The following is a 19,395-nucleotide window of genomic DNA, read 5'->3' as shown; positions in this document are numbered from 1 at the left end:
GATTATTCAGTTATTCTAGCTTGATAAAAAGGGTCACAATTTCTCAAATTTCTTAAATGGTCCAAATGGTGGGCAGAACTACAGTCTGTGGAAAGAGGATTTAATTTTGAATCTTTAGAAATGTATGCATAGTGTGAATATTGAACATGGAATTTGCTCATTTTTATTATCTTCAAAATAAAAAAAAGACTAAACTACTCAAAGAAATGAACTAAGAAGGAATACATAAGTACATCAGTTTTTTCCATAGATATAAAATTAAAGTTGTTTAGGACAAAATACCAATGCTTGGGTATGAAATGGATGAATGAATTCAATGAATTACTGAATTGGTATTATTGAGTGCACCCTATGAACCATGGATTGGAATACTTTGAACAGTGGAACAAATTCACAAGGCTTTCCTACATTAGTAATAAGCCACTTTCAAAAGACTTTTTTAAAAGCTCAGCCTCTGTGACCTTCAGGCATTTTTGCCATGATTTATGTAATGTGTGAGGAGGCATAGAGGTTGAGGTTAAATGTTGCGCCTTTTAGTGGGAAAGGGAAGTAGATGGAAAACTGAGTGTGTAAGTAGCTGTGAAGTAGGGGAAGGTAGAACTCCACTTATTGATTCTGAGATCCATATTTTGTTTCTGTAAGGTCTATGTGCAGTAACACCCCAGGTGATTGACTCTTGAAGAGTCAAAGTGACCTAAATAAGGCAGGACTACACTACTGTGGAATTATTTTAGTAGGCCTTTTAGTAATATGAACTGGCTGTGCCATCATTTATCAGGTATTAATTTTTCTTTCATATAATACGATGAGAAATGTAATGATGTTGCATTATATTTACTGTAGACAAGTGCAGAATATTTGATTTCATTTTGTACTTTGGTTTTTTATTCGGATATATGTTGCATGTACATCTTTTTATTGCATGATAACCAAATGTGACGTTTGATTCTCATGTCTTTGAAATCAGAAAGGTTACCAAGTTTGACAATTTATTTGAAAGCTACTTCAATTTTAATCATGATTAGTTTTTCTAGCTATTAACATCCTTTTTATTTTTGAAGAAAGAAAAGGGATGACAGAAAAAAAAGTATGGTCAGAGATAGACAGCAGATATCAACTTAGTTGTGCTGCTTTAGGCATTTGCCCATATTTGAGAATTAAATCCTGGGCACAAAGAACGATTGTGACAAAACTAGACATTTTCTGCCCAAAAGGAGTTGGAGGATTTCTTTGTGAGGCTGACACATCACCTACAGGCTTCAGAGCACACACACAACCACACACTGCGAACACTCTCTCGAAGTAAGACTTTGCAGATTGGAAACATAATCAAAAACATATTTTATGTTCCTCAGCACTAGGGGTCACTGAGCTCACACAGCCAATACGGCATATGCTCTGTTGCATTTGAGAGTCTTGAATAACTGCACTGGGACTATGCCAATTGAACAATAGCTGCTATTAGCTGATGGGAATGTTCACAAATGCTCACCGGCCCTCTTAATTGGGCTAAAATGTCCACTCAAATTAAATTTCCTGGGTGTTGAGATAAAGAGAGCAGCCAAGTCTGTGGAACAATGTAAGGGTTGTTGAATGAGAACACTTGCTTTATATAAAGTCTCTGCATATACCAGTACTAGTAAATGTAATGGGAAAATGGAGCATTAGATTGTAACATAAGTTTTAATTCCTTCATTAAAATGAGCAGGAAAATGGAGTAGCAGATGGCAAACAGTCAAGCAAAGATTTACAGCGAGGGTGGTCATTGGAAACTGAAATAACCACAAAGAATGTTTCAGAAAAAAATGAACATGACAAATGGGATGATCCTATTAACGTGACCATTTCTTTGGCTAAGTGGGAATGTGCACCTCCTTTCAATCCCATTTTCTAAAATCTGACACGAAGAAGTCTGTTTAGCCCAAAGAAACAAACTCCAGGCAGCATGTCTGAACTCCCAAAGCTGAAGAGGGTTGCTCTATTTTTGAAATCTGAGCCTTTTGATGGTGCAGAGACTGGCCACTGCTGACAGACGAATGACTGAAAGATGTCTGGGCTCAGAGACAAGAGGCATAAAAGAAATAAATAAAAAAACAACTGAAACGAAAACAGGCTGCATCAGTTTTTACCCCAACTCCAAAATATGTCCTCTTTTTTGGATGTTTACAGAAACAGGTAAGGAAAACCCAATGAGGGATTTTTTTTTTTCTGAAAGGTTCAATGTCAAAATAAATATTAAGCAGAAGTCCAAATTAAAAACAAAAGGCTTCATGTAAAAACTAAATTGTTGATTATTTGTGGATTCAGCGCTAATACATCAATATAACAGCTGCAATTAGTGTAAATAAATCACAGTGCATTTCAAAAGTATTCATACCCCTGAACATTTTTTTTTCAATACCAACCAAGAATCTGTGACAACAAATAATATGTAAATAAAGTTTATATATATATATATATATATATATATATATATATATATAAATATATATATATATATATATATATATAGAGAGAGAGAGAGAGAGAGAGAAAGAGAAAGAGAAAGAGAGAGAGAGAGAAAACCAAACCAGCACATTTTACATGTTTCCTGAAGGATGTTTAAAACATGTTTATAAAATTATTTTGCAAACATGTATTTGAAACGCCAATGTTGTTAGTATAATGCTGATGTTCTACCTTCATATTCAGAACACTACTTAAATCTTATTCCTGAGCAGCTGAAGATTAACAATCCTGATTCACTTATGACTCAAGCAAACAGAAGAAACTGTAGATTCAACTTTAACCAAATAATGAGAACAACGACTGGAGCAAAACAAGAAAGTCCAAAACCACAATAAAAAAAGGTCTTATGGGAAATGAAGGAAAACATGTCAAATGAACTGAAGAAGCCAAAAAGAATGTGTGAAGAATGTAATTTGCTCAGTTGCAAACATCAGAGTTTTTAGCTTGGACAGACATCAGAAGAAAAGAAAGACAAAAGTGGAACCGCGTAAAACCCCAGAGAACAAAACAGTATTTGTATCCAGTTTAACAATCATAATTTCTTGCAATTTGTTAATCATTATTGGCTAATTGGTACATGGGGATATGGGAAATGTAGAAATATGGCCTGTAGCCAGTTAGAGAGGCAAAATAATGTTGAACGTTATAATGAACACAAAAAGGTAGAAAATAAGTAAATCTATATTGGATTTTATGCACAAATTGTCATTGAAAAGTTGGACTTTTTTGCTCTGGAAAAGAGAATTAACTGTGCTATCTTTTTAGTCTAAAGTAATAGAATGCACACAGTAAAAAATTGTAATTTGCTTTAACATTCGACAGTAAATCCCTTTGAAAAATCAATAGATCTGAAGAATCCCTGCAGTTATTCTATATGGAGGTTGAACAGTGTTTTAGCACTACGTTAAAGTCACTAACACTAACCCTCATGACTCTACCCTTCCAACTGGTTTATGCCTCCTATTGATTTATGCCACTTCATAAAAAAAAGACCACAAGTCTGCCATAGTTGTAATAAAACATGTAGCACAAATATTCTTATGCAAATAAGAGTTTTACAGAGAATAATATCAATACTGTGAATGTGCCTCCCTACCTGGAGTTTGGAAGTTGATGCGTCTCATTTCCACAGGGTCTGTGGGATGGTGGGGTGTAATATCTGCATTGTTAAGCAGACATTTTGTGCGTGGCTCAGACTCTTTTCTCTTCCGACTGTGAAGCAAAAAAGAGCAGAGAAGCATAAAGATGACAAACCATTGACGAGGAGGAACATGAAGTCAAAGTGTTATCCAAAAGAAACATATATTTTTACCCCACCTTTTTACCCCATTTTTTGATGAAAGCCTCCACTCAAGTATAGTTAAATGCATAATTATACTTGTTTCTAAATGTATTACCCATTTAATTAAGGATATTAAACTTTTTAAGCCTCTGACTTTAAGACAAAGCACCTTTTTGAAAAAAGAAAAAAAAAACTTGCACCTCTCTACAGCAAGAACTCAAGATCCTCCAGTGTTCTTCATATTCTAGGAAGGCAGGCTACTCCCTTGTTTTGTAAAATGCACTGAATCTAAGTAAGACTACACCTTACCTGTCTGGTTTGCTGTTTCCATAGAATGCAACAGGAGCCAAATAAATATATAAAGATGGTAAAAACACAACACACAAGGAGAGAGGGAGAGGGGGAGGCAAGAAGAGATATAAATCAATAGAGAGCAGTTTAAAATTCACAGGGGTCACTGCTGGGCTCGCAAAAAAGCGAGATGAAGTTCATCAGCATTTGAAGGGGTGAGAGTGTAAATGTGTCTGCAGATGTGTCAGAGGGTAAAAATAAGTGAGTGCCTTATGAAATGTAGCTAAGCGCATGCATTTGTGAACATACGAGTGTTGTGTCTGCGTGTGTGTTGGTGTGTGTGTGAGGGCGCGGATACAGCAAGGAGAGGGGAATGTCAGGGCCAAGGGCAGACCCGGGAAACACTATTCACAAGGGAGAGAAGGGGGAAGCAGGGGGGGAGTAGTGGTGCAAGCATAAGATGAAGAGAAAGGGAATGGAGAAAAAAGAAAGAGATCCAAGGAGAGATGTTACTCTCCCTAACCACCAAGACTGAGGTAAGGCAAGGTCAGACAGCGGGGGGATCATCTGACAGTAGAAGGCTACACTTGTATTGCTCACCCCAGCCCTGGTACCCCTTTAGATAATTCAGGAATCTCCTCATGTGTATAGAAACTAGCTCTTACACTTGAGTTCTAACTACCAGGATGTGGAGATAAGGAAACAGCGAGCTGTGAAACAAGGGCAGCCTATTGAGCTGATCCGTCACTTTCTGCAGCTCTTTTATCGAGCTTGGATAGAGCAGCTGATAATTACAGCAAGTGTATCACTGAAAAGAATTAGAACCTAACTTAATCTAAACTGAAATTAATCAATTTGGAAGCATTTGTTTTTTTAAAATAACCTGGAATAATTTAAATAAATATTTAAGAACATAAAACTGATTCTTATGAGTTCATCATCTTTGAATCTTCTCGTCTCTTTATTTCTCCAATCAGCTCACTTCTCACAGTCATCTTTTACCACAGCAAAGCTTCTTTCACATTTGCATGCAACAATGTTATTGGGTCTTTGGACATCACGCTGCAATGAATACAAAACACGACCCCGCTTCAGCATGCTTCCTGACATGCAATTATTTCCCAATAACCCAATTCCTCACATAAACTACCAATAACCAGGTCAACATCAAATAATGAGAACACATTGTGGTATTGCTGGACATGTGGAAAATTTAATTTTTATAGCACATTTAGTCCAAATAACAAAACATGGCATGGGGTTTCAGATTTTATGAGCGTATGGCTGGAGCAGGGACTAAAACTGCAAAGCCTTGTTAAGGCTCAATGTCTAAATGGCAAGTGTAGAGTAATAATAGTGAGATGATATGTTTAACATCCGACAAAAAAAGCTCATTTACTAGCAAAATATGGACAAAGTAAAACTACCTGGAACCCAGGCGGCTATTTCCTATTTGCCGGCTGGCGTGAACAATTTTATTTTCAGAATGCTGTCTAAATTATATTCTAAGATGATTATTCCAAATATTTCAAAGCAAACTCACTTTTTCAAAAGGAGAATGGAGATGACAATGCCAATGATGAAGACCACAGCCAAGACAGGGCCGACCACCCAGATGAGTCCATCACCAGTCTCTACTGGCAAAGGATCCACCACCAACTCTGGAGTCATCACTGTATCAGTAAACGGGCTGGTTGCAAACATTTTCTGATGGAAATAAAAAATAAAAAAATTATAAAAAATATATATAAAATGAGTAACATAGTGACAATGAAAATATATGAGTAATTTTATCAGCAGGCCAGGTCAGAGTTGCACTGATCAGAGATTTTGTGGTCAGCTTCTAATATTAATCAGGACAAGCTTAATACAAACAAAATGTAACTAAAACGAAAGCGGACACTTATAATTTTTATAATATTTCTATCTGTAAGCCTCAGGCAAAAATAAAAAACACCTAAATGAGTTTCTGAAAAGCAAAATTGACTAAAACAAAGCAACTAAAGTGTACTGAACTGAAATGAACCTGAAACTCACCCCCACAGTGGAGTTGAGTTCAGCCAGCAGGAAGAAGACATATTCCTGACCAGGTTCGAGGGGCTTATTCTCGCAGCTGCTCAGGGGGTGGTCATATCCCACTGTGAAGGTGGAGGGCAGCTTCTTGAAGCAGGCTGTGATGTAGGCACTCCGCTGGTCCAGTTGAGCCAGCTGACGCCGCGAACGTCGCTTTGGGATCACATCCCTCAACAGCTGGTCAAAGAGTTAAGATGGTATTAGCTCATCTCATTCACATTTTTCTTTCTGTGTTGCAAATCCTACATATGTCTCAGATTATTAGGATCTATTAAGGATGTCCTTATTAAGGATGTGTTTTCATTCTGGCTTAAAATTTTTCTGAAACTATATATATTTATCTATACATTTATTTTCAATTTAGCTGTTTCTAATTTTATTTTAAAATAGTAATTGCACATACCCATCCAAATAACCAGTGGGAACATCTGGTTTGGTACCGCAACATTCAATTACTGACCAGTTTTTTGGCTTCTTCTGGTATCTTGATGATTTATCATCGTTAATGAGTTGCACATGTTTGAGGTTGAAATGCTTCCTTTCCATTTGCCTAATACTTGAATCTCTCCACTGATATAAGTCAGGACTGTGGCAAAGTCTCACCAAAATACCAATAATGCCTTCAGTCAGAAGAAACATGTTAGTAAAATTAAAATATAACTTTGAAACTAAATTTACAGTGGCATGAATAAACCTCAGGCTTAACTCTACATAATATTGTCAGTTAAATAATGATATAAAAGAAATTATTTTGTAGGATTAATTTTGTTATTCTTTAACAAATTATTTGAGTATCTTAAGCAGATGAAATAAAATAAAATGCAATGCTAACTAAAGAAGCTACATGGCATTTGGAAGCAAAGAAAGAAACATTCAACCTTCTGCATTCTGTTCAGACTGCAGGCACAAACCATGGGGAATGTGTGTAATCCCAATTCCAAAAGAAATGGTTGTCGTAGATTTAGCACCAAAGGTGACCCCCAGCTATGGGAAGAGTTGGAGAAGACTGCATAATTCTGTCTTCTGCATGCTCTGGGGGATACATTTGCATTGCTGAGATGTTCTAATGTCTGTGCCCACTCTGGTAAATGGTGTTTACAACACTGCTCGCATTTACCACCATTGATTCGACAAACACAGAATCTCTAAGAGAAAAGACAAGATTTCTCTATGGAGAAGAGTTTCTTCTTACCTGGCATACATATCATGTGTTTTCTCCAGTCTAATTCAGTGTCCTTCACTACATATTTGGAAGATTTACTTCATATTAAAAGAGATCTTACCTCTTCTATGTCCATCTCATCAGGATTCTTCAAGTTTTTAACTGTCCCTGATGTTCTTTTAAGAGGCACCACAACCACATAGAAGCTCCTGCAAATGTACCAGGAAAGTAAACATATGAAGGTGTAAAATGTTTCTTTATTACTTAGTTCTAACTGCAAGACTTAAGAATTTTTTACAAATATGTGCACTACCAATAAGCAGGCTATGACGTAGTCCCTACTAGTATAGTAGGCAATGCCAACATATCGTTCTATACTCACTTGACATCCCCACTGTTGAATGATGGAAAAGACATAGTGAGCTTGTTCTCAGTCTCAGAGTAGATATCCAGTTTGGGTTTCTTGATCATAATGAAGGGTGCCGTACTGGCTGTCACACGATGCCTGGGTTCACCCTCCAGGCCTTCTTGGCATTTCACCCCGAATTTATAGTTAACGCTGTGTCTGAGCCCAGTGATGTATGCCTTCAACTTCCTAGCATCCACATCCATCTTTTGCCCGTTATACTCAATCTAGATTTGAACATATTAAAATTTTTACTTTTAGAACATAGCCACATAAACTGGTAAATAAATAGGTAACAGAGAAATGCCACTAGTGATTGTGTTCTGAAAATTAGATTTTTTTTTTTCAAAATATGAATGACAGTCAAACAATCATATAAAAACATTGTACAGGTTCAAATTTAGTTTATTCCAAGGACTACTTGGCATATATTTTTAAGCTCACCATGCATTTGTATGGTGATCCTCTATCTGAAAACTTCCACCCAAGGACTATTGTTGTCTTGGTGGCCCACTTAACAGTAAAATTCTTTGGGACATCTGTTGACAAGACAAATGTGAGAAAAGAAAAAAACAGATCGAACAGTAAGTCAAACAAATAGAGACAAAAAAAGGAATAAATGAATAAGTTTGGCTCTAAAACTAAAGCTGCTCCTCCCCTGCGATGTTCCTCTGGGTTAAAGAGTGAATGCAACGGTGATCTGTGATTGGCTGGGAGAAGGGCAATGCCACTGGTTAACACACATAGCACGTAAGACTCATTGACAACAAATGGAGCACAAGTGTACGCCCTTTGGCTAGCCATCATTAGGAGTGCCAAACCATCTCACCACTGACTTTGAACTATGACCACTTGATGATTAACAATTGACCCTTGCAAAACACCCAATGCCAACTATCCCTACAGTGTTGCAGAGTTTGAGTTGGCACTGCCAATGTACTGCCACACAAACACTGAGACAGACCCAATACACTGCATGCCAACAGTCCTGAGCAGTGCATCTGTGAGATGCCATGCCACAAGCTGTCCTGTTAAGGGACAAAGGAAAGGGAAAAGAGGAAGGGAGCTTTGGGAGAAGAAGGATGTAAAGAAAGAAAAAAAGTATCTAACCCAAAGTTAAAATAAAGTCAAGTTATAGTCATAGTTGTGTAATCCTGAACACCCCAAACATAGAGTTGCTGTGACTGGATTTGACTGGAGTCCTACCTTTTTTGAAAACTGGAAAGTGAGATGGCATAAGCGGCGTGAACGTGCTCAACAAAAGGCTGCAAGGACCGACAGGAGTGTCTGACCACCATCACTTACCTTAGTAATTCTAGGCTGCTCTCCACTTTCTCAATATGACTGACTGTAACTTACTGACTTTCATTTTTACCTGGTTTGGTTAGTGATGCAAGTAATCCAGGGAAAGCTAATTAAATACCAATCATTTTTGGAAGAGCGGTCAAGTTGGTTGAAGAAGTTGGTTGGATATTTCTTTTTTTATTTTGGCAAATGTGAACCATATTTTGAGTCAATTTCCAACACCCTGCATCAGGGTTTGAAAAGAAACAGGCAAGCCCTACCTGTGGTATCAATGGCCATGGTCCGATACTGGATGGGCGGGCTGTAGGGCCCTGGACCTATACTGGTGTGGGCACGTATTTTCACATCATATGCAGAGTTTGGTTTGAGGCTGTTGAGCTCAAAGCTAGACTGGTGGGGAGGTAAACGGAGTTCTTGTGGCGCTTCTCTTGTTCCGGCTTCTTTATAAGCCAGAGTGTATTCTGTGATGACCCCATTCCTCTCTGCCAGCACTGGTGGAGACCAGGACAGCTGCACTGAGCAGCATGTTACCATTGAGCCCTCGTTAATTTGAGGGTATCCTCCAGGGGTATTCTCAGGAACAGCGAGTTCCTTCACAGCCTCTTCCCCAAAGCCCCCTTTGCTTTTGGCGGAGATCTTAAAGAGATAAGTGGCACCCCGGTGAATGTTGCCAACAAAATACTGGCGTTCATGGGGAGCAAACTCCAGTGTGGCCAGAGGGGAGACGTCTTTCCGGCCAAACTGGAGGCGGTATCCCTGCAGGTCCATTCCATTTATCAGGTCTGGTGGGTCCCAGTGAACAATAGCTGAAGTCTTTGAATCTTGAGCTACTGACAGATTCGGCGGACCAGGAACTGTGCAAAAAAAGTAATGGAGAAAAATCTTACTTTTCCATTTATACAAGATTCAATACCATCTGTAGAGATGTTACTAAATTATCTCAACAGACAAAACTTCAAACATAATGATTGCTGAATAGTTGATATTTTTAGTCAATAGGTTTGAAGTCAATAGACCAACACAAAATAGAATACTGCAGTAGATAATCTGTCATTAATGCCCAAAAATAAAGTGTTTTTGATAACACTTTGACAGGTTGTAAATAAGACTGTCATGACACCATCATAAACATGACATAACACCTGTCATAAATATGAGTAAGTCTTCATGAATATTTATGACTGCTGTCAAAGTGTCATTCGGTAAATCATGACACTTTTAATACAAAGTTGACATTATTCAAAATTAACCTAGACAAAAATGTCTTTGTTAGGACAACATGACATTAACCAAGAAATCATGATCTGACATAAATTTGTTATGAAAGTATTACTGATTAAACTTTAAAAAAATATGCAGCTTTATGTTATTAAAAGCTAAAGTTTAATCAGTGATACTTTTATAACAAATTTATGTCAGATCATAATTTCTTGGTTAATGTCATGTTGTCATAACCAAGACATTTTGAATAATGTCAACATTGATTTAAAAGTGTCAAGATTTATCGGATGACACTTTATGACAACAGTCATAAATATTCATGAAGACTTACTCATGTTCATGACAGGTGTTATGTCACATTTATGACGGTGTCATGACAGTCTTATTCACAACACGTCAAATAAAGTTTCAACACATTTTCAAATGGCATATTTATGCTTTTTTTCTTAATGTTGCAAAGCAAAGCTAAACTGCATATATTTCATAATTTATAAAATATGTTTGTATTATGTTTTCTGCATATGTGATTATAGGACACACAAGTTCAAACATGCTCAATTATTAATGTTAAAAGATCATAGAGACTAAAGATTTAAACAAAGAACAGTTCCTCTTTTAACTGTTGTCATATTTTACTTGTAAAATGTCTGCTCTACTTAGGGGCCCAAACTCCATCGCTCAGGGCAGTCCGGTTTTGCCGCTCTTATGAATGGCATCTCATCCAAATCCCGTTTTTAAAGGCCCAATCACTCAGACAGAGGTAGCAGGATTTAAAAGAAGCCTGCCGATCCTCACCAGCTGTAAAGGTTTTAGGAGAGACAAGTGTGGCTGATTTGTTCTAAAGCCACATCTCAGCGTAAATAGGGGTTACCTTGGATCTATTTTCAATAACTTGCCATTTCTCTGTGTCTTTGAACAAACAGAAGGTAGTGCCAAAACAAGTCCTATTAATAACATTTCGGACACATGTATGAATATGTTTTGCTCTCAGATCTCAGGAATCTGAGTCTGAAAAATAATCTTTCCAGACTATTTTGAAAAGGTTTTAGGAAAGTGCCACTTTGTTTTAAAAGTGAATATCATTGTACTTTCTTCCCATTCTTCCACAGACCTGGCCCTCGAATTCCTTGAGAGAAACTGGAGGATAATTATGTGATGACTGATTCAGGAGACTAAGGCATAGTATAAATTATAGCAAGCATACAGACAACATTGTAAATGCACCATTAAAAAAAAACAAACTTGAGAACAGAAAAAAATATTCTTCTGGATTTGTACTTTTGTTGATTGCTGTTTTTCTAATGGATAGTAAATAAAGTAAGACAAATTACATGAGAGATACAGCTATAAATTGGAGATACAAATTGGTTAATGGCTGAATTAAGCAGAAACTGATACATTTTAGGAGCTATTACAAATGTTAACTTTATTCAATCACAGAAAAATGAAAAACAGACGAATGATCATCCACAATGAAAGAATTTCAATTATCATTCATCTACAAAACACCAAAAGGCTGTTTTGCCACATTCTCGTCTGCAGCATGAAAGCAGACTGCAATTAAAGACATGCAGTACTTCACAAAGCCAACCCCTAGAGCTGCTGAGTGATTGAGGAACACAGAATAGGAAATAGTTTATTTATTTTATGAAATGTAATTTGATTTGGTGAAGTGATGGTGTATTTATCATTCACAAAGCTTGCCAAAAGAATTGATAAAGTAGGTTTGCAACAATTGTATGAGGTCTTCATGAATTTATCAAGCTGAATAAGCTAAATGGAACTCTAATTTTGATTAACTACAACGAAATATTTTCTGCATAGGAAATATTTCATTAGCAGTTTTAGGACCCCCACCGATGGATGGGACCGTTTTGTTCTCCACTTTACATTGTCGGTAAGTGACATATATAAAGACTTTTCTCTTTGCATCTGTTTTTCCACTACCCATTTTTATGCATCTATGCACGTATACACACACACACGCACACCCCCCCCCTCCCCCCACACACACAAACAACATTCTGCTTTTTACAATCCACTTTCTCTTGCCTTATTAGTCGTTTGTGTTTGATAATTTGAGCCTTTCTGGAGACGATTGCGAGAAGGAAATGGGAGTGGGTGGGTTAGATGGTGGATTGTCAGCAGAGCTTTTGCCCATAAGGGAAAGGCACGGGTGTTGCATATTGGGTGAAACAAATCCTACTAATACTTCTTGGCTACATGCTACAGATCAGCTTGGTGTCATTTAAAAGCCCACTCTGCCTTCATCCTTGCAGTTAATCAAGAAAATGGAATTGGAGATAATGATCCTGAGATAATATCATGGGTGCATTTTCCATTTTCATTTTTTGTTTTTGCTTCTCTTTGAAAATCAACAGGCTGCTTTGTGTATCCTTTGCAGCCTTTGCAACCCCAGCAACCCCAGCGACGGTTTTATTATTTGTACATTCAAAACTGTGGCCTAATGCATTGTAGGGGAGAGGGATCAGGGGCACTGAGCCAGCAGATTGGTGTCGGGAGGGGAGGTGGAAGCCAGGGATTGTTCAAGCTGTGTGTATGTGTGTGGTGCCACAGGGTGATGATAAGAGAGCAAGGGCATGGTGAGGAGAAGAAAAATGAGTGAATGAGGGATGATGAAGGTGACTAGGGACAGGGAGCAATCAGCTGCAAAGAGGACCCACAGGGATATGAGGAGCTTGATATGTTTGTGTGTGAGGGTGAAGGTACATGAGTGATTCTGGGATTTCTGGACACCTTGATTGTCCTTTTCTTCTTTACCCTTTTCTTGCCGCATTTCCTCACTTCTTCCCCTAAGCTGCCCTCCACCACATTCTTGTATATCCAAACCTCCTGCCCAGCTCTTTGTCTTTGTCCATTTCATAACACATCCTGGTTCAATCCCTCCATGTGGAACCCCCGGCACGTTTCTCATCAAACTGCAGAATTAACAGCTTTCTGTTGACGCTCACTCACTGACTGAGAAAGGGGCAACAATGTTTTCTCCTCATCACCTCCTCTCTTATGTTTACCATTCATACACTTGACAGACAGACAGACTCTTCAAAGTAACTCAACTGAGTTGTAGCAGTATTTTATAGGCCTTTGCTAAGGCAACAGCCTGTAAGCATGTTGCAACCTGCATCCAGTGGCATAAGCATGCATTTCTCAGAATTAGATATGAATCAGATTCTCATATCTTCCCTTTTCCCACATGTTCTTCTATTCTTTCATTCCAAAGCACCACCAGCTCTACAATGATAAACTACTTCCAAGCTTTGGAGACCAGAATAGAGTCGGGTGTGTGGCCAAAATATGTGAAGCTTTTCAGCTAGGTATCCAGATTACCCATAGAGAATGAAAGAGCCTGCATCAAGTCAGTAGAAGGTGATGATGATCCAGTACTTGTGGATGTAGCTCTTTCGAAACTTAGTGTGGCCCTCAGCAAAAACGTACAGGTTCTTCAAACTTGCAACAGTAACTGACATTTAATTGTGAAAAATGACTTTAATTTCTAATTAAATCTAGGACACCTGGGATAATATCTGAAAATATACCAATTACCCTTGAATTCATTGTGCCGTCACACTTGCTGTTCCCACACAGCTTAAACTATCAAATGTGTTCTACATCACTGTCATTTGCAAAGTTGCAATAAAGCCCCCCAAACCCTCACAAAAGGCAACTTTTTCCACAAAATGTGGTCTATGCACTGAATGACTGCTACAAGACGGTTAAAGTCTGGTGGAACTGGTGGAACTGGGAGAATATCCTCCTGGATGCAGATTTGTTCATACTAACATTTTCACCTAAGGTTGCCTCAATGATAAAATAACCAAATGAGGTCAAAAAGTCACTTGACACATTGAGATAGTGACATCTGCAGGATGTGGCATTGAATCTTTATATATTTAAAATATTTCTGATCACTCTTGTAACCATTCTTTGTTATAATAAGTTATGCATGTCATGACTTTTCTTATATTTCTTTATGTATAAATAGGACAGATTTATATAATTTAGACTTTACAGTTTCCCACTGGCAACAATTGTTACCGGATATAAAACCTACATTTTCACTAATGTAACCAACATAAAATATCATGTGTCAGGGAGGTCCAAGGTTTGAAATGCATGCACTTATTTTGTAGATTTTTTTTTTTTCCATCAACTCATTTCTTCACTCAACATAATCCAAACTCCTCCTTCCCCACATGACAAAGTTGTGCCCAGTGGGCAAACAAGTGTTTTGTGCTTGTGTGGATATTTTTTTTTTAAATAGCAAAACCTATGGCATAGTTGTAGGCTGATTACTGATTTTAAGGTATGCCAAGGTTAGCAAGTTACATTTTCAGAATTGCTGAAAGGTTCTGAGAGAAAAACACAAACAGTCATGGTGTTGAAACCAGACAGGTGTCACCCATTGATCTTAAGGTAATGGTTATAGATGGGAACAACATACAGCAGAATGGAGGCTGGTTACCAAAACAAATAATCTAATTAATTAACCAGCACTTTGCATGTGCAGTTTAATGATAAACATTGTCTTTGGCAGCAACAGGAACCTTTCTCCCGTTGGTCCTGGTGAGGTTGACTCTTAGACTTCATATAGAGAGCTTGGAATATATATATATATATATATATAATATATATATATATATATATATATATATATATATATATATATGTCATGTTTCTGAGAACATGACATTGTGTTGTTTAAAATAAAAAAAATCTCAGACTTTTATTAAGATTTGTTCACATATACAAAACTATTATTGCCAGTTCTGGAGGATGAAAAGACTGATGTGAATTGACTTTTTAGCAACACAAAAACCTGCTCTCCTTTTCATGATGTTCCATCTCGATGTAACCTTTCAGGCCTTTATGTCTCCAAAAGTAAGGAAATTGCTTTGACATCATCACTCCTAGAGGCATTTGTGTTCTACAAATGCATGGGTTTACGATTATTTATTTTTTTTAAAAAAAAGAAAGAAAAAAAAACTGAACAGGTATTTCATAACTTTCATAACTTGTACAGACACTCGTGTGATTCAAAATTGTACAGTTGTACAATAGATCATAAATTACCTCATACATTTACATCACATATACAATATACGAACTGACTCTTTATTGGAGTTTGTTAATAGAAGGGTTAGGACGCGTTATTTAAAGTTCCTTTTTCTGGTTAAAATTTTACAGAGGTTAATTTAAACTACATAATCGTCTCATCCACTGATCAAGCCCAAAGTTATGACAGGTGAAGGGAAAAACACTGATTATCTCTTCGTCATGGCATCTGTTGGTGGGTGGAATATATTAGGCACCACATGAACATTTTGTTCTCAAAGTTGAGGTGAGTAAAACACAGGAATTATTAAAGGTGTCAGACTACACAGATCATTGCATATTGGAGTGCACAGCCACAGATCAGTCATAATGCAAAAAGGTTGACCACTTCCTGCCAATAAAAGCACTGTCAACGGGCTTACGAGCATCAGCTGGATCTCAGTCCCCAAGTTGGACTGAGATTTGGAAAATTCTAATGCTACGTCTAATCAGTACATTTCTTGATATTGTTCAGTTTTATCTAAAATCCCTATAAGTGTGAATAAATTTAAGTTTGTTATTGCTTGAAAAAGAAAAAAAAAATTGTAAAATAATTTCTGTAATTATTTTAAAATATTCTCATGATTGACCACAAATATTTTACTAGGTAAAATCTCTGTTCCTCACATTTCCTACATCTTCACCTTTATCTTTTCTTATAACAAAAAAATAATTTATTTAAACATCAATAATAATTATGAAAAAAGAGTAAGATTGTTGTCAGAGAAAGGACCAGATGACTATGGAAAAATTAGGATAGAGCAACATCAAACATGATCCTTTTTCCAACTTTTAGGAGAGGGATCTATGTATTTAGTGGTCTAATGCCTTAATAAGAAATAGGCCTGGATGAGGTCCGTGTGCATGGGGTGTTGTTTCGACATCCATATGCCTGCATGTGTAGCATATACTAAGTTGCACCAATATAAGGTTGCACTTTCTGCAACCTCAGTATTAAACAAGATTAAAATACAGCCTCACAATTTAGATTACATTTATGCAAGCTGAATGAGCACATGCGGTTTACACAAACTGTGCACACCAGTGGTTATCAGGGGACAAATTAAGAATACAACGTTTTGTAGAGTTAATACATTTGCCTTGAATGTTTTATTCATACGGCAGAAACCAAAGATCCAAGTGGGGTTTTCCAAGTGGGGTTTTCATGCTGTCATAATCTGTCTGAAGAAATCTGAAAGTATCTATGAGTATGCCCTTGATATCCTCAAAAATTGCGGACGGTCTTCTGAGCTCGGCTGAAATTATAAAAGAAATACTAATACAAGTCAGCATCTGATGAAACACAGCTAAAGCTATAGCTTTAGAAATTTAAAGCAAAAGCTCATGAAATGATGTATCCTTGATAAAGACACATGATCAGGTCCCTCAAATGTCACGACCTGTTAATGTAATATGTGTCTGTTTGTCCCAATGTTCCAAATAGTTAAAAAAAATGTGTGTGGTTTTGGCTATAAATCTGAATTTTTTATGAGGTTTGATTAAAAAAACAAAAACAACTAAAGTAAGAGATAGCTTAAACTGATCAAAAACCTCTTCCTGACAACAGCCTTTAGTCACAGGCTGAATTTCAGAATTTTATTTCTGTACTGACCTGCCCCTTTGGTCACCACCACTTTGGGTTTACTCCGTGCTCCATCCCCTTTGGTGGTGTATGCTGCTACTGTGACGGAGTAAGTGGTATCTGGCTTGAGTCCTCCGATGACCATTTCCTAAGGGGAACACGGGATAGACAGGGAAAAGGAAAATGTCAAAACCTCTCCTGAATTTTTCATGATCTGACCCCACTTTGTAGAGCTCAAAGCACCTTGTGCTGAATGTTAATCCAAGCATCTCCTGGTTCTCTTTATTAATTTTCACGAGGATGCATGCATTATATGCAACGATTCCCTCTGTGTAATGGGAAACCATTACGCAAACCCTCAGAGCCACAGAAGTGGAGAAGGGACATTATGTATGTAAATGCAAAGTAGTTCTCTCTTCTATTACTTCAGCAATTTCTCGATCAACAACTTAACTTTGATAAATGCCCACTGAATACATCCTGGCCTTTCACCGGCAGTTTTTACCTATGCCATTACAGTTCCTTGAGTCTTCTTCAAAGAGAAGCTTCCGATCAATTCTAATGAATCTTTCAAGGGAGACGGTTTTCAACGAATGCAGAATGAGGTTTTTAACAGGCTGGTTGGCAGGGAGGATGGGGTAAGTCAATAATGGTAAATAAGCTATAAACACTTTTTATTCATTATAGTATTTTTCTGTACCACAGGTACTTTTTGTTTAATTAGGGTGAAATTTAGCAGTCCTACAGCGTTTTCCAAAAGTAAAAGTCATTTTCCACATTTTGTTATGTTTCAGTGTGATTTGCTGAGATTTTCAAGTGCAAATCAAAGTTCTCTTCATCCATTTTCAAATTAGATATGAGCATCTTTCCTAAAGAAAGGCAATAACCCACAGCACAACTACCATGTTTCTAAGTGTAACTGCAAAATATTTAGCTTGTCTTATCAAAAAAAAAAATCTGCTTACATGTGTCAATTTAATCTGCATGATCATTGATTTTTACTAGTCTTTCTTTAGGACCGGATGTGTTAAATGTACCACTAATAACTGTCCTGTTGACAACGTGTCTCACCTGAGCTGTTTCTCTACAGGATCTCTACAAATACAATGGGCTGCTTGTATTTGTACTGTGACAAATACATACGGGTTCAAGGAATAACAACTCTTTAATACACTGCATAATAAGAATTTGCAGTTGGAACCAAAAACAGGCATTTAGGAAACTTATCACCATTTTTATGAATCTCAAAGTGACACAACAATACAAAGCAACACAGTCACCACATCACAAACTACAAATTCAAACAAATTTAATATATACACACGCACAAAAGAAAAAAAAAGTCAAAAGAAACAACTGTTTTTGCACACAGCAAGAAACAAGCAGCATTAGCATTCTGTGGAGATTTTCTAGTAGATATTGCATCAGCCAGCGTATAGTGACATGTATCTCTTAATGGAAGTTTGTCTGGTTTTTTGTAAGAGACATAAAAGGATAATTTGGAGGAGATCTGATTGGGCAGCTGAAACTTGTGAGCCTCTCATTGTTTCCAGGTAGCAAAATAATATCAGAGGTTTGGGCCTGTGCATATTGTGGACCTCACCAGGGTTGATGCAATAGCCACTGTTTCATGAACATAAAACTCTGTACTCACATATTCAGCCGTATCGTCCGTTTCCCACTAACCCCCCCGCCAAAGTGAAGAGTGTGCAGGAGAGAGAAAAAAATAGCATTTTTTTTTTTTTAAGGAAAGAGGAAAACTAAAGTGGGGGAAATAGGATTGTGAGAGATTGGGGCTTTAGAGGTTTAGGATGGGCAGGCAGCAGAAATAGGTCACTAGTTTTGGGAGGTCAGAAAAAAGAAGCACTCCTTGAAGCTCAGAAGAGACAACTGAAACAAGCAAAGTGTTACAGGTCTGAGAGTATGTTACAGATAACTGAATGAAATAGAAACACAAGAATGGTTTTTGTATTAGACAGAAATCCCCTCATTTCTCATTCAGCATATGCATAGTTGCAGACCATGTAATTTGGGTTACCAGAGCTCAGAAAATAAACAATTTAATGTGATGCTGGTGTTATTTGGATTGAGCTGCCCATTTTCTTTTTATAAAGTGTGATCAATAGTTTCAACTGATTCTGATTCTAAATGGAGCTGCATACAATATTTTTTTCCATCATTATGTTATGACTTTCAGGATTCAGGGTCCACAGTATCTAGAAGATTACAACTGGGCATAGGAAACACAACTTACCAAGATTTCGCTACAACTGTGTCAAAGGATTTGCAAAACAAATAAATGTTTGTTTGTTGATTCATTTAAAAAAACAAAAACAAAATAAAATTTTTCTTTGGTTTCTTGAAGCAAGTACACACATTTGTTTTTATTTCGACTATTGAAGGAGAGCATTTATTCCTAATAGAAATTGTGCATTTATTCCCTTCACAATAGA

General features: G+C 37.2%; 1 protein-coding gene across 8 annotated transcripts in view; it reads right to left on the bottom strand.

Moving 5' to 3' along the window:
- The window catches only part of ptprsa (protein tyrosine phosphatase receptor type Sa), a 239,569-nt gene that overhangs the window by 39,336 nt on the left and 180,838 nt on the right, over nucleotides 1-19,395 (bottom strand). For 4 of the 8 annotated variants that reach the window (XM_055054714.1, XM_055054740.1, XM_055054724.1 and 1 more), the window contains 9 exons: nucleotides 18,597-18,623; nucleotides 16,973-17,090; nucleotides 9,288-9,881; nucleotides 8,167-8,261; nucleotides 7,699-7,949; nucleotides 7,438-7,525; nucleotides 6,119-6,331; nucleotides 5,625-5,788; nucleotides 3,605-3,720 (listed from right to left, as the gene is read on the bottom strand). In XM_055054714.1, coding sequence (XP_054910689.1) covers nucleotides 3,605-3,720; nucleotides 5,625-5,788; nucleotides 6,119-6,331; nucleotides 7,438-7,525; nucleotides 7,699-7,949; nucleotides 8,167-8,261; nucleotides 9,288-9,881; nucleotides 16,973-17,090; nucleotides 18,597-18,623 — 1,666 coding nt within the window. The remainder of the gene's footprint in view (nucleotides 1-3,604; nucleotides 3,721-5,624; nucleotides 5,789-6,118; nucleotides 6,332-7,437; nucleotides 7,526-7,698; nucleotides 7,950-8,166; nucleotides 8,262-9,287; nucleotides 9,882-16,972; nucleotides 17,091-18,596; nucleotides 18,624-19,395) is intronic. The other 4 variants (XM_055054768.1, XM_055054778.1, XM_055054749.1 and 1 more) reach the window with 3 other exon arrangements.

This window comes from Poeciliopsis prolifica, unplaced genomic scaffold (genome assembly GCF_027474105.1).
Source record: "Poeciliopsis prolifica strain line A6 unplaced genomic scaffold, Auburn_PproV2 SCAFFOLD002, whole genome shotgun sequence".
In the NCBI taxonomy this organism is placed as follows: domain Eukaryota; kingdom Metazoa; phylum Chordata; class Actinopteri; order Cyprinodontiformes; family Poeciliidae; genus Poeciliopsis; species Poeciliopsis prolifica.
The sequence above is the reverse complement of the archived record's forward strand: the minus strand, read 5'-3'. Positions and strand labels throughout refer to the sequence as shown.